At 34.2% G+C, this 13,672-nt stretch overlaps 1 protein-coding gene across 11 annotated transcripts in view; it reads right to left on the bottom strand.

Annotated features, from left to right (window-relative positions):
- Positions 1–13,672, bottom strand: part of CSNK1G3 (casein kinase 1 gamma 3) — a 73,248-nt gene that overhangs the window by 40,747 nt on the left and 18,829 nt on the right. For 10 of the 11 annotated variants that reach the window (XM_084504036.1, XM_084504045.1, XM_084504044.1 and 7 more), the window contains one exon: positions 7,825–7,894. The exons of the other annotated variant lie outside the window; for it this stretch is intronic. In XM_084504036.1, the coding sequence (XP_084360162.1) occupies positions 7,825–7,888 (64 nt within the window). In that variant the 5' untranslated portion in view covers positions 7,889–7,894. The remainder of the gene's footprint in view (positions 1–7,824; positions 7,895–13,672) is intronic. 11 annotated transcript variants of the gene reach the window in all.

Genomic DNA, 13,672 nt, shown 5'->3' on the forward strand with positions numbered 1-13,672 from the left:
ATACAAACTCAGGTAACTCAGCACATTACAGCTACGGAAACCACAATCATCCCTGCACATGATTGCAAAACACCAAACTAAATGAGGACGTAATATATAAGCACCATTAGTTCAGTACTTTTGAAGTAATGTAAGAAGCCAGGCTTCTAACAGTCAGTAATTACCATTTCTCAAAATCATTAACACATGCACTTTTAAATTAAATTTAAATCTGTACAACTGCCTTTCTTAACAGATCTCCTGAACTAATTCTAGGGAAAATACTTCAAATATAAATTGCAAAAATTCTGTACATTTCCTTAAATTAAATGTTAGAAAGGACTTGCCTAAAACACAAAAATTGCCAGCAAAATTCCCCTATAAGTTTTGCTGGAATTGTTCTTAAGACAGCTGATCTAAATTTGTAATTCTCAATGTCTCATTCATTCAAATAAAAATATCACATTATTCATGTGTTCACATTAACAACTGAGCAGCTCAACCTTCCTATTCAAGTATACTGGCTACAATGGAACTCAGAATTAAGTCGGTTATTTCCCAAACACTTCCTGACAGAACCATAATAGTCATCAGCACATAGATAACAGTGCTCAAAAGCAGATAGATACCTCTTCATTCAAGAGGTTCATTATTTGATTAATTCTAAGTGCTTTTTTTTTTTTAATTAAGAAAATCATGGTTTGTGCTAAATTCACCTGATCTGTATTTTTTTTAAATTGATACAGATATCAAATATATATATATATAAATATATATATGCAAAAGAAATATGTACAATTGCTTACTGTTTATTCTTCTGCATAACATCCCTGGTGAAAATAGAACAAGTGAGTGTAGGACAGCAGTACTAAAAGAATTAAAAAAAAAAAATCATTGCTCAGTTTAGGAGCAAATTCCCACTACTTATCTAAGAATATAGCTCTAAGCAACGTTCATGTAACGTTACAAAAAAATCAGAGTGTATATAGAATGTCTGCTAGCAAGATACATAGGCAGATTATGAACTGCGATAACTCAAAGAAACATACACAAGAAGTCATAAATAGGTATACGTATATAATTAAGACTACCCTGAACTGAGTTAATTGCCAACTCTGCAGTTAACAGCTAGACATTTTGTCTTTAACTTTTGTTTCGAACGATCAGTAACAGCAGTGTGCTTGTTTCAGAAATTAATTTATCTCCTAAAATCTGAAGCTCCAGTAAATTATTATTCTTTTAATAAGGTATTGGAAACATTCACTTCATTAATATATTTGGACATCTACAGTATTGGAGTAGTCTTGTACTAGTCTCTTTTCAAATTTGCTTTAAACCATGTTAACTTCCATTATCATTATATTACAATAATGGCAAGTACCAATCTCCAACAGAAGTACTATTTTTAAAAAATACAGAATAGGATATTTTAGGTGATACCTGAACAAAAATCATATGAAATCATCATATTAATCTAGCTACAATTCACTTCTAGCACTGAAATCCAACAGAACTATTACTAAGGTAACTCCTCATTATATAGTAGAACATCAATCGTAATAAAGTGATGACAATTTTGCATAGGGAACTTAAACAGCACTGTCTGCCTGGACTCTGTTCCAAAGCAGGAGGGCTTCATATAGATAACACTTTTCTTATCACATTTGGTACTATGCTGTGTACTACAATATTGGTAGCTGTCATGTGTTCGATCAATGTGTTTGCAACACATGGATCGATGTGTTGCAAAGGAGAGGGAAGTAGGACATGAGGCCCAGTGCCCTGAGAATTAGGAGTCATCATGGTGTTGGGAAGAGTCAGAGCAGATCAGAAATGCTGATACCATCCAGGTATGGTGTCAGCACCTGAAACTATGCTGTGATGACCTTTTTTTCTGTAGTAAGTGTCACGCTGTGGAAGAAACAAACTACCTCCTTTACTTATGAAGGTAGGCTGGCCCTGGCAATAAGGCAGAACCAATCAATGGATTGACCTCTGTAGCAATACAAAACTCTCTCCCATACTGAATTGGTATTTTTTAGTAGTGTACTATGAAAGAGTAGAAAAAAAAAAAAAACACCTATCACTTAAGATTGGCAGATACTGGAAATTAAAAGGATGCTTTATCATGCATTCTATACCCTGAAAGGTATCGAATGGGTTGTACAAAAAAAATGAAAAGTTGGCATTGAACACTCAAACCTTTCGTTTTGTCCCATATGATGAAGTTGGTCTGAACTGAAATTATAGGAACAATTTTATTTTTGTTACCATAAATATTTTGGTCTTTACCTCCAGGAAAGAGTACTGAACACCAACTTTACTCTTGTCTTCAGCTTGACAAACAGCTTTTCAACAAGGAAGAAAAAAACTATGACCAGCAATGTCTACTCTACCAAAGCAACATTAAATGGTGTAGAAAGTACCTTGTAATAAATGTTTAGTTTAACGTATTCTGCACCAAAAAATGCAAAAAAAAAAGATTTCAGAACACCTTTGCTACTTTCCCAAATCAAAACCCAGTTATCAACACAGAGAATCCTGCCATGCTCCAAACACTAAAATAAAAATTCAGTTGAGCCCAATTGCCTGAATAGTGACTAAATTCTACCCCTCAGTTGACAAGCTTGCAAAAATGCTTCCTACTTCCCTGGCTGTAGCTTTTCTTACGTAGTCCTGTTCTTAAACTAACATTGTTTTACCCGCCAATACATACACACATGATCTATTGGCTTCTGTATTGTTGAAAGTTACATTACACCCACACTTGTCCTCCAACCAAGAGTAACTTTTTTTTTATTATAACCATCCAAATAGTATGGTTTTTTTTTGTTTTGTTTTGTTTTTAATGTTTAAGGTATGCTCTCATTACCTCAGAACAGAAAACTATATGTATTTTTAGATACTAATGCTGAGCATATTACCACATGACTACTAGTAACCATCTGTAGAAAAGATTGTCACGTACAGAATGCACTACTTAGCATTCTTTTCACAATGGCCAAAACCACTTAATATGCTATACTGTTTTTCATAGAACAAATGCATCTCTTATACCTTCATTAGTCAAGTGTCATATTTTGGTTGCACTGTAAGAAACGCTATTTGACTGCCAATCTGAAGAGTCAGCTAAACTTCATCTGAAAGAACAGATGTACAGAAGTTAAGAAAAATAAAATATTATTACCAATATTGAACTCAGCACGAAATGGTAACACAGCAATTTCAGAAGTAGAATAATCCAGAGCTAAGCAGATCTTTGTCTCTTTCACAAATTATCTCAAATGAAAAAAATAAAATCTAACAATGGATCCTCCTTGTTGCTCTAGACAGGTATTATAGTAACGCTGTTCTCAGTACGTCAGCAGCACTGCAGACAGAAGTTTGCTATGGCAGCAGCAGCTGTCTGCCTTTCTGTTCCACTTATCAGATGGCTATGAGATCTCCATCTCCTGTAGAGGCTTCCAGCCACTACAATTAATGGCCAACGGATTTGTTAAGAGAAGTAAGAAAAAAAATTAATTGGAATAGTTTTTATACTCTTAAACACACAGAGAACAACTTCTTTTTTAACATGTACGCAGACTCTTTATTTTAAGACGAAACTGAACCATGCTGTAAATTCCTACCTGTCTTCCCTGGAAAACTTCCTTTCTTGGAAGTTTTCACTCATGCAGGACCATTAAGTCCCACATTAAAAAAAAAAAAAAAAATCTCAGTTTTGCTCCTCAAAAGTTGAACTGAGCCAGTAGCTACTGATTTCTCTGACTCAGTCTTTCCAAATAGAAAAGAAAACACTGAGTTTGGGTGTGGTTAAATTACAGACCCTATGTCTGTAAGGGTTATTTACAGACATAAAACATGAGAAAGAGCTGACTTCTGAAGTTCACCTTCTTATCATGAAGGGAAAGATTTAGCGTGAAAGATAACTACCACAAAATAAATAAATGAAAGCATACAAAACTGCTTTTTATTCATGCTAAAAGTCCTAATACACATATAACTTCAGATAAGAACTCAGCTGTAGTTTTATTTGTAGTACTGTGCTATCACTGATGTATCTGTTTTTCTTATCTTTTCTTACTGGGTTTTAAGAAAAATAATTTTAACTAAAATTATAGTAGAATTCAAGGTATCTCAAATTTCATCTGTTGGTGCTTATTCACTTAACTAGAAACTTCCGCATACCAACAGCTAAATGATCTCGAACTTTATGAGTACAGTATGTACTTTAAGCAAGATTCTCCTGCCCACAACTACTAAACAACAAAGTTATGGTAGAAAAAAAGCAAAGTAATATTCAGAAAAATCTCTACCGGTCTACATAATACCTAAAATGAAAAGTAAATAATGACGTGACCAAAATTAGTTACATCTTTAAAATTATTTAAGAACTATTTTAGGAAGTTTAGATCCATTCCTCTGAATAATCCAAAATATTTCAAGAGTAGCCTCAAAGTAGATAAAATGTTTCCTGTTTAAGAAAGAGACCTCAGAATTTTGTTTTCCTGACAAACTCCTACATTCTACTGAACGTTCACAGATATGGTCAGTAAGAAGCCCATTTGAGGCTGATTTAGCCTCCTTGATAAGCAGATTCTTTCCAAAGAGAAACAGTTTTGAAATGTTTCTGGTTTTACATGCATATTTCTTGCCTATGTTTTCCATGACTCTTTTGTTCTGTCAGGGTTGGGAATTACAAGAGATATCCCTCCCAAAATGCTTGTTGCACCCAAGCACATCTTCCACCCATTCATGGCATTCAAGAAACAGAAGAAAGCAAAAGAGTAAGTCTTATCACAGGATTATTATTTTTTATTTTTTTTAAAATCTTTAAGTCACAAATCCACATTATAAGAATAAGTAGACCTGCAGCAGGCAAATACTGGCCAGAGATAAAGGAATACCAAGAAAATATGGAATTTCAAAATGTTAATCTTTCCACCAACGGAATTCGTAAGATCAGAGGAAACACCTAGCTACTCTGTTAAAAAATAGGCTGCCCAGTAACACTATTTGACTTCAAGAAAGTATTTCAGGAAAATAACCTTATTTACTTCCGGAACTGTTAATTCACATCAGTGCCTTCTTCCCATGCCATCACCCCAAATAAACTGTGATTTCACAGGAGCTACAAGTACCTCTTCAGCCTCAGGTTATTTCACGGTCACCATGACTGTTTGTAGCATCACCTGTGGAATTCATAGTTCTTATTGGTGAAAAATTAAGTTATCTGTCTTCAGAAAGCAATGGCTCTGCCATTTCTCAGAATTGGGAAAGAAAGGAAAGTGTTATACCCTCTTCCACGGTTACCTCTGAAAAATGAGTTCACGCTCACTATACTGATTTTTTGTAGTCACTTTCTATTAATTTACATGAATGCACGTGCACATGTGGAGAACAAGTGGAGGATACTTACTACAATTAAATACAAAAATCAGTCTACTCTCAAGTATAAACTACCACCTAAATTATGTAAATTTTTGCATTAAAAAAAATGAGGAAAAAACAACTTCATGATGAAAGCCTGCAAATATGGACTTTTAGAAGCCAGAAGGCTCCAGAGAACTGGAACAACTCCAGTGAGTAATGTCTCAGCAGAGAAACCAATTTGCTCATAATTACTACAGTTAGGACTTCTAGCAATGACAGCTATGTTTATACCTCCTAATGCCAGTTGTACAATGAAGATACATTTTCTTCAATTTACTCTGTGACAAAAACACAACCACTGCTTAGAAAGCAACGCTGCCTATATAGTCAGAACTAATATAAGATTTATTACTTGGTCCATCAAATATCTGCCGTCATGTTTTTCAGCTGTTCATGTGTGAAAATTTCTTACACCCACACCTGACTGAAACATGCATTCAAAAAAAAAATGAACTACAACTGATTGCCTCAGATTACATGAGGATAGAAAATAAATAATTCTGCAGTTTTTCTTCTAGAAGTGTCTTAGGTAGAATGGCTTCCTACACATGAGTAGCCAATTCTGGCAAAGATAGGAGAAGTGTTACAGAAAGAAAAGGAAACTACAAGTTTTTGAACTTGTCTCTAGGAATATGGGAGCATGAATATTACTTTCTTCATGGTGAATCCCACACAGCCCACTAAAATGAATCTCGAGTGGTATGCCTGAGAAAGTCAGAAAGGTCTCAAAAGAAGCTTAAAAGGGTTCTAGGCTTGATGTGGGAAGCTTTCACTTTGTAATAAAAACACTTGGAAAAATAGAGAAGTCCACACCAAAGACCTCCTCATCTTCAGTCAATATACAAAGAATCAGAGAGTTTGTTTTCCTTTATAGCACTGTAATGAGGCAACTGAAAAGGTGATCTAATTGTTGCTACCCACAGAGTTTTGAAGACTGAATAGTATCAGAAGTAAAACAGACTGTAACTGTGACTGTCTCATTAGCTAAGGGATTAAGATATCTGCTTTTAATTTCTCTCTTTCAGAATGCTAGCCTAGCGTATGTTAACAATTTACAACTACTTTAAAAAAAAAAGACATTGTACCCTGACAGTTTTCTCAAATCAACAAGCATGTAAGACTCAAGATTTTGATGAGACAGTCTGCAACTTAATTTTCCATCTATTAGTAGGAATAGACGATATCATATCTTATGAGGAGTTCTTTCTGAAGAAATGTTGCTGGTGCCACGGCATCAAACAAGTTCTACATGAAGAAAAAGGTTCAGAAAGTTGTTTAAAGATCCTCTGCTGGGAAACACAGAGTACAAAATTTTGAAAGCTACTTAACCAGAGAAACATTATCCAATCTGTGTATCAATAAATATGAGATGCTGAATTTTAAAAAAGAAAAGTTATTTAATTAGAATTCATCATAACACATACACCCAAGGCAATAATATACAAGTAGCATGTCTATTTTGTATTCCCTGACTTTTGGACAGCACTTTTCAGCTTGAACAGAACGTTATTGCAGACTAAACAGACCTTTAAGATCACTATTAAAAACAGCCTTTGACAGGAAAAAAAATAGTTTGCATGTAAAAATAAAGTATGTAAAGTATAAGCAAAATAATCCATTTTGCAAAAGAAACATTAAAAATGGAGGAAAAAAAGTAACTACATGACCTATGAAAAACTATTCTTTGAATTCAAGAACATTTTCAAGCAACATATATTCTTCCTAGCTATATAACTAATTTAGGGAAGATTTGTATTCTGAGTACAAGAAGCTTTATTTCTTGCTAAGTGCTTATAGTTTTGTGAAAGGTGCAAAATTGCATGAAAAATACCAAGGATAGCTGACCTATAGCAGGAAAAGTTGAAAACTGGACAATTGAGGGAACAATCATAAGGGTATTTCTGGGCATAAAAGCACCAAGACAAATGAAATGAGCAAGTCTTCTCTGCATTTAAACTTTTATTTTTTAAACATGTTTTAGAGTCTTAAAATAAGAAGCAGCATACAGATAGTATCAATGGAATTGAAGTAAAACTAAGACTAAAGCTATCTAGGCACCTTATCAACTTTAAATAAAAATATTATTAGATCAGCAATTTGTTTATTTATAGTGTTTATTCAAAGAGAAAACACAAAATTTATAAAGACCGCTTAATTGAATGATTTGGTATGATTTGTGTGATATTTAATGTTAATTAAGTAGTCTGAGGATTTCAGACACTTTAATGAAGAACAGAAATTTTAAAATACCAGGACAAAACATATATTAATCCACTGATTATGGGTCTTTTTCCTGTTTTGAGTACCTCGGGACACTTCACTAAATAAGATTCACACCCCTAAATGAGAAAATTGCTGCAAAAATTGCATACTGTATTACATTACAGTAAAACATATGACACTGCTTTTTACCTCCAGCTCCTAGCTGCTTGTAGAATCTGTATTCCAAATGTAGCTGTGGTGCTCTCGACTTCATTGGCTCCTGATTTAAAAACAAAAACAACATTTAAAAGCCTTTGAGCCTCCTACTGAACCCTAAAAAACTAATACACTAACCTATTACCTGCCAAATTAACCCTGTTGCTCCCAAGATAAATGAAAAGTTTGAACATTCCCTCCAAACCAACAGGTAATCAGAAAGCTAGGAAACAAAGCCCAGACAGGTGACACCAGAGTGTAGAGGGCTTTTACATCTTGTATTGCTCCATTATCCCGTGGTCCAACTTGTGAACTGATTCCCAGACCCTTCATGGAGTTAAAAAAAAAAAAAAAAAAAAAGTTTGTCTCCCCAGAGTATGTGTCAAAGTCCTCAGACAAAAGGTGGCATTGGCATGGAGCTTCACAAATTAGACAGTCCACACTCCTGCTATAGATGCATTTTTATCAACAAAAATAGTTTTATGCTAGGATCAGGAAAAAAAAAATCCATTCACCAAATAGCCACATCCTAACATAGATTAAGTTACATCATTCTAAAACTTTAAGTACAAAAAAAAAAGCACCAAAATAACTGCTTTTTAAACCTTTTTTCCTCTAGCATATCTTACATAAGTTAATGAAATCTTAGTTCTGTCATACGTGTTAATGTTGCAAAATCTCAGAGAATAAAGTGACATGATATCAAACACAGGAACACACAAGCAGTCTCAATGTAAGCCCTAAGTTCTTGAGTATTTCCCTTTCCAAAGTAAATACTACTTTATTATAAGATTGTTGAAGTAATTTCCTAGAGCACCTTCTAGAAGATATGCCTGGTTTCTTGTGATACGTGAAAACTTCTAGTGAGTCAGTGACAATTTGGACATTAACTGCTAATTATTCCTGCACCAACTGCTGCATGTACTTGGAAGATTGTTAATACAAACACTTACCAACAACAACAGATAGTGCTGAATGACAATTTTCAGGAAAAGCTTAGACAAGGTACTCATCTCTTTCCTCACATCATCTTCTCCAGAAGCTAACAGCTCATTAACCTATGTTCTTTCCAAGTCGTGCATCCAGGCTATAGAAGCCACAAGCCAATCTGCAATTGTAAGAAGCCGAGTTCCCTTCCTCAACCCATCTCCCTCCAACACTCAGATGTTTCATATTGCTGCTTGTGCTACAGCCAAAATCCCTGTCAGAATCCATTTGTTATTTGATTCTGGCAGGACACCAACTGTTGAGGACCACAAGTAAAAAGAGGCCAACACAGCAGCTTATACATAAACTAAGCACAATTTAATATATGTTTTTTATCCTCCATAGCATTCATTCCAGTTGCTTACTGGAAATTTTTACAAAGAACTGAGCAAGAACTTTCTAAAAACAAAAAGGTGTTAATCTTTTACACACAGCTGTTAAGCTACACTAGCTGGGCCACCAAAAGCTCTCACTTCCAGTTTGAGAATACTTGAAATTTATTGCCATATATTAAAGACAGATTTCACTTAAAGCATATTATTGTAAATATGGGTCTCAGCAAATAAGTGCAATTATTAACCTTAGTATACAGCTTCCAGATATTTAAATTAATCCACTCTAAAGCATAAAACATTTTAACTTTTTACAAAACTATACAAAAAACTTGCTACTGGTTTGCCTGCAGTGTTATTATACAAATCTAACAGTTACACAATGTACAACTGTATACACACATTAATTAAAGCTTGCAACTCTGACTGCTAAGTGTAAAACATTTTAGTCCACAAAACTCTGCATCAGTTTAATACAACAAGAAAAGGCACTGTCAATTTCTTACTATTCAATACTGTAGGACACTCCCACAACTCTCATAACGAGGAAGAAAAATAGCTTGCATATATTAAATTTGCTATTCACATAAAGAAAAAAAAAAAAGAGAGAGGACTTTCCTAGGAAAAAGATTTCCTATTTTTGACCTAAAACTCTACGTTGACAGGTCTTCAAATAAATGGCACTTGTTCAGGTCATCAGCAGAAAAGTTCTTATAAGTCTCCAGGAGGTACAGGTTCGCAAACAGTCTAACAAGTCTACTTGCCAACTGGCCACCAGATAAAGACTAAGTCAAAATCCTGTCTAGGAGATAGACAGTGTTAATACTTTTACTGCTTCCGGTAATGCAGAAAAATGTGACAATATGTAGTTGCAATCTATTTACTGATTGAGGGTTTTCTGCAACTGCATGCATGTGTAAGTAGGCTTAGATGATTTATTAACTATTCACTAGCTCCAAACATACAGAAGAAATAATTTTTTTCATTTAACAAAACTAGTGAGAGGGCAAGAACAATAACGTATTCATACACAATTAGTTTTGTTCCTACACATCATACTTTGAAGTATGGAGAGAACTACTGAAATATGAGAAGAATAGGATACATAAACAGAAATCCAGAAAAAAATATATGTTACATGTAAACTTTCACTGTAAGATGAAAGTGAAGGACACACTGCAAACAACTTTTTAATTCGTGACTGTTAAAAAGAGAACTATATTCAAGAATAAAAAAGAAATAACACATCATGGTTCTGTTTTCATTAGTGTTACGGTAGATTTCAGGAACTAAAAATAAGCTTGGGAACCCAAAACTGAAGCACTGTTCAAATGTCACATTAATCCCAGAAGACTCTGAAGCCAGCTCTTCCTCTTACCAAAGAAATTGTATGTTTTTGGTTTACATAATTAATCTTGAATGTAAAAGCAGCCTTGTGAATGTGATTTACAGAACAATGCAGAACTGGCACAGTTCCTTATGAATCCTTTGGCAAATACCTAAGCCATTATTATTTCAAAGCTGTTTCATTAACATAGATAGCTTCTTTTCGCCACAGAAGAGCATTCCCTCTTAATGAGGAGCTTGGGGTTCAACCTGAGTTCTTGAGATTTTCCTGCCATCAAAGCATTAGCATGCAGTTGACATAGTACCAGTTACCAAAGAAGCAGAAAAAATAGCTCCTTAATTCATAATCTTTTCTTCCTTATTTCTTATTTTCTTTTGTGGGATGCTTGTACATTCAGACAAAAGGATAAAGACATTTGAAATGAAAAATCCATTTCAAGTTCATAATGCATTTTTATTGCAATTATTTTTGCTCTAAAGACAAGGAATAAACTACTATAGTTTTCAAGATGCGCCCTTTCCATCTAAAGGTCCATGACAAAACACTTTATCCATAGCGTTACAAGTTAGCCTAAAGCACAATATTCACCTACTACCTAGTTTTCATATTTTTAATAATCCATTGAGAACTCAGTGTGCATTCCGTCTCTACTTCGTATTTCCTTAAGAAGCAAACAAAAGCTATTTCCAGGAAATTTTTCTTTAAGAGGTAGGGTTCTTGTTAAAGGAAAAGATCAGTCTATTAAATAGAGTTGCATGTGATTTGGATTTACTAGTCTACACATTTCAAGTAGAGAGGTTTTGAAATGGTAGCATTCTAGACTGCAGTAATTTAAAAAAAAAAAAAAAAAAGGAAAAATTCTAGCCTTGGAACTGGTATCTTCCTTCCTACAAACCTCTTACAATTTTTATGGACTAAAATCCTAAAATCTAGTAAGTTAGATGATTAATGAGTCGATGAATTAAGCATTACAGATGAAAAACACCAGTGACTACCTTGTAATTTGTTGCCTTTCACAAAGACAAAGGAAAATCAAGCTATTTGCTCGAGCAGAAATTCCTTCAGTTGATATTTGGTTAGTGCTTCAGCAACCTCCCATGGAGGTACGTTTGGGCAATGGAGAAGTTAATCAAAAGAGAAGACAGAGCTGAGTAACAAGTAGGAGATGCAAATGCAGTAGACGGTCATGTATTAAGAGAAGGAAATCTAGCCATAAATGCTAGGAATTGCTACCATTTACAGTACACCAAATAGCAATGTAATTGCAGAACTACCTCATCAAAAGGTATTAGTCTGCATACTACTCAAACAGCAGAAACATGCAGTTAGCCAGCACAAAACCCATTCTTAACATTCTTGTTCCAATCAAAAAAAAAAAAGGGGGGCAGTTCTGGCCTTTCAATCTTGAGTACCTGTCCAACAAAATAAAGGCCAAACGAAAGAAAATGGATTATAAGCATTAAGATCCTGAAAGTAGCTGTCTTAGGACAATAAATACCCACTTTATATAAACTTCATAAATTAAAATGAGTATCTGTGTGAGGCCTACGGGTCATAAGAAGAAATTTACATAGTTTAAATTTTTTTCTTTCACAAGTATTCCCTAAACTACCAGAAGTATCATGAACAAGAACATATTTGTACACTGCACAGGAGGGAAAATATTAAACACACTGAAAAATTTGAAGTCAAAACAATAGTCATAAAATCCACTTGGTTTAAACATCAGTAACAGATACCCAGCAAGCCTTCAGGAGTAACTCACACTATCATTTTTGAACAAGGTATATGGTTACATTTACATACAAAACATCTGGCATAGGAGAAGACAGATTCTCCTACCAGCTGCGCACAATAAACCAGTAAGTAAATAGTGTGATGCTACCATAAGGAATTAAAATACAATTTTGGTATAGCGTAGGAAGTATTACAACCATATCTTCCACCAGCTGCTGTTCAAACTAGAATACATGCATTATTCAAATTACCTCAATCAGTAAACTACAACGGGTACAGATAATTACTAAAAGGAAGAGGAAGTTATGAGCACCTTAATTAAGCTAACAAAACAAAGAGCACAGACCCGATGACTGCTCGCAAAACACAAAAAGTGAATAAATGCTAAGCTGTTAGACTAATGTTTATAAAGGGAAAGGAACGTATACCACAAGCAGGTGTACAACCTCCCTAACCGTTACAGAGTCCTGGCACACTCTCCAGCAGGAGAAGCAAAACAGCAGAAAAGCAAAAATTCAGCAAAAAAAAAAAAAAAAACGACGTAAGTAATAAAAACGGTTTTATCACTGAGCAGATTAAAAAGTTTTCTCACTCAATATCATGCAATTAATGCTTCAAAATATCACTCTCTTGCAAACTGTTTCTGAATGTGCTCTACAGTAAGTAGTTTTTAACTAGAGGAGTTCTCAGAACACCTTCCAAGTTTCACCAGACATTAAAAAATCACTTCAAGATTGTTTTAAAACAAAGTGAATTTAGATCAGATATAATGCAAACACGATGAACACCCTTTGAATTGCATCCAGCATTACTCTTCTGAAGTATAACCTGGCTGTTTTTAAATCTGTAACTACTCCTGAAAGAATTATTTTCTAATAATTATTATTCTAATCATATTTTTCTAAACAGTGGATAGTTGTACACACATTTTTCATGGATTATATAAACATGTAGTACTTTTTAGGCTTCCAGTTTTAAGCCATCTATTTCTCTGTTTCCATAGCTTGTCTTCCTCTTTACAGAACCCAAATTTCACCACTCTACGCTGTGAAAAGCATTCTGTTCTACTGTAGCAACAAGAAATATACAGCAGTCCCCAAAATAATTAAAGGACAAAAAGTAAACAAATTAATTCTGTCTTGAAATACATTGGTTATGAAAACAGACATTTACCTAAAAGTTAAAATGAGTTCAGAAGCAAAACATGAAGTAAGTTGAATAGTTCTAATGAAAGATGCAGAAAAAAACAGAACAATATCATGTTAACAAATACGTAAGTTTTACATATTTGTAAGTGAAAGGGAACTTTTGACACACCGTTACAAATAAAAAGCCTACCAAATCAGAAGAAGTGCAAGTATCAATGACAACAGATGAAAAACAGTTTGTTGCTAGAATAAGAGTGTTAAACTAAGGACATTCTGTAGAATTTCTGGAG

Source organism: Aythya ferina (genome assembly GCF_964211825.1).
Source record: "Aythya ferina genome assembly, chromosome: Z".
Taxonomy (NCBI): domain Eukaryota; kingdom Metazoa; phylum Chordata; class Aves; order Anseriformes; family Anatidae; genus Aythya; species Aythya ferina.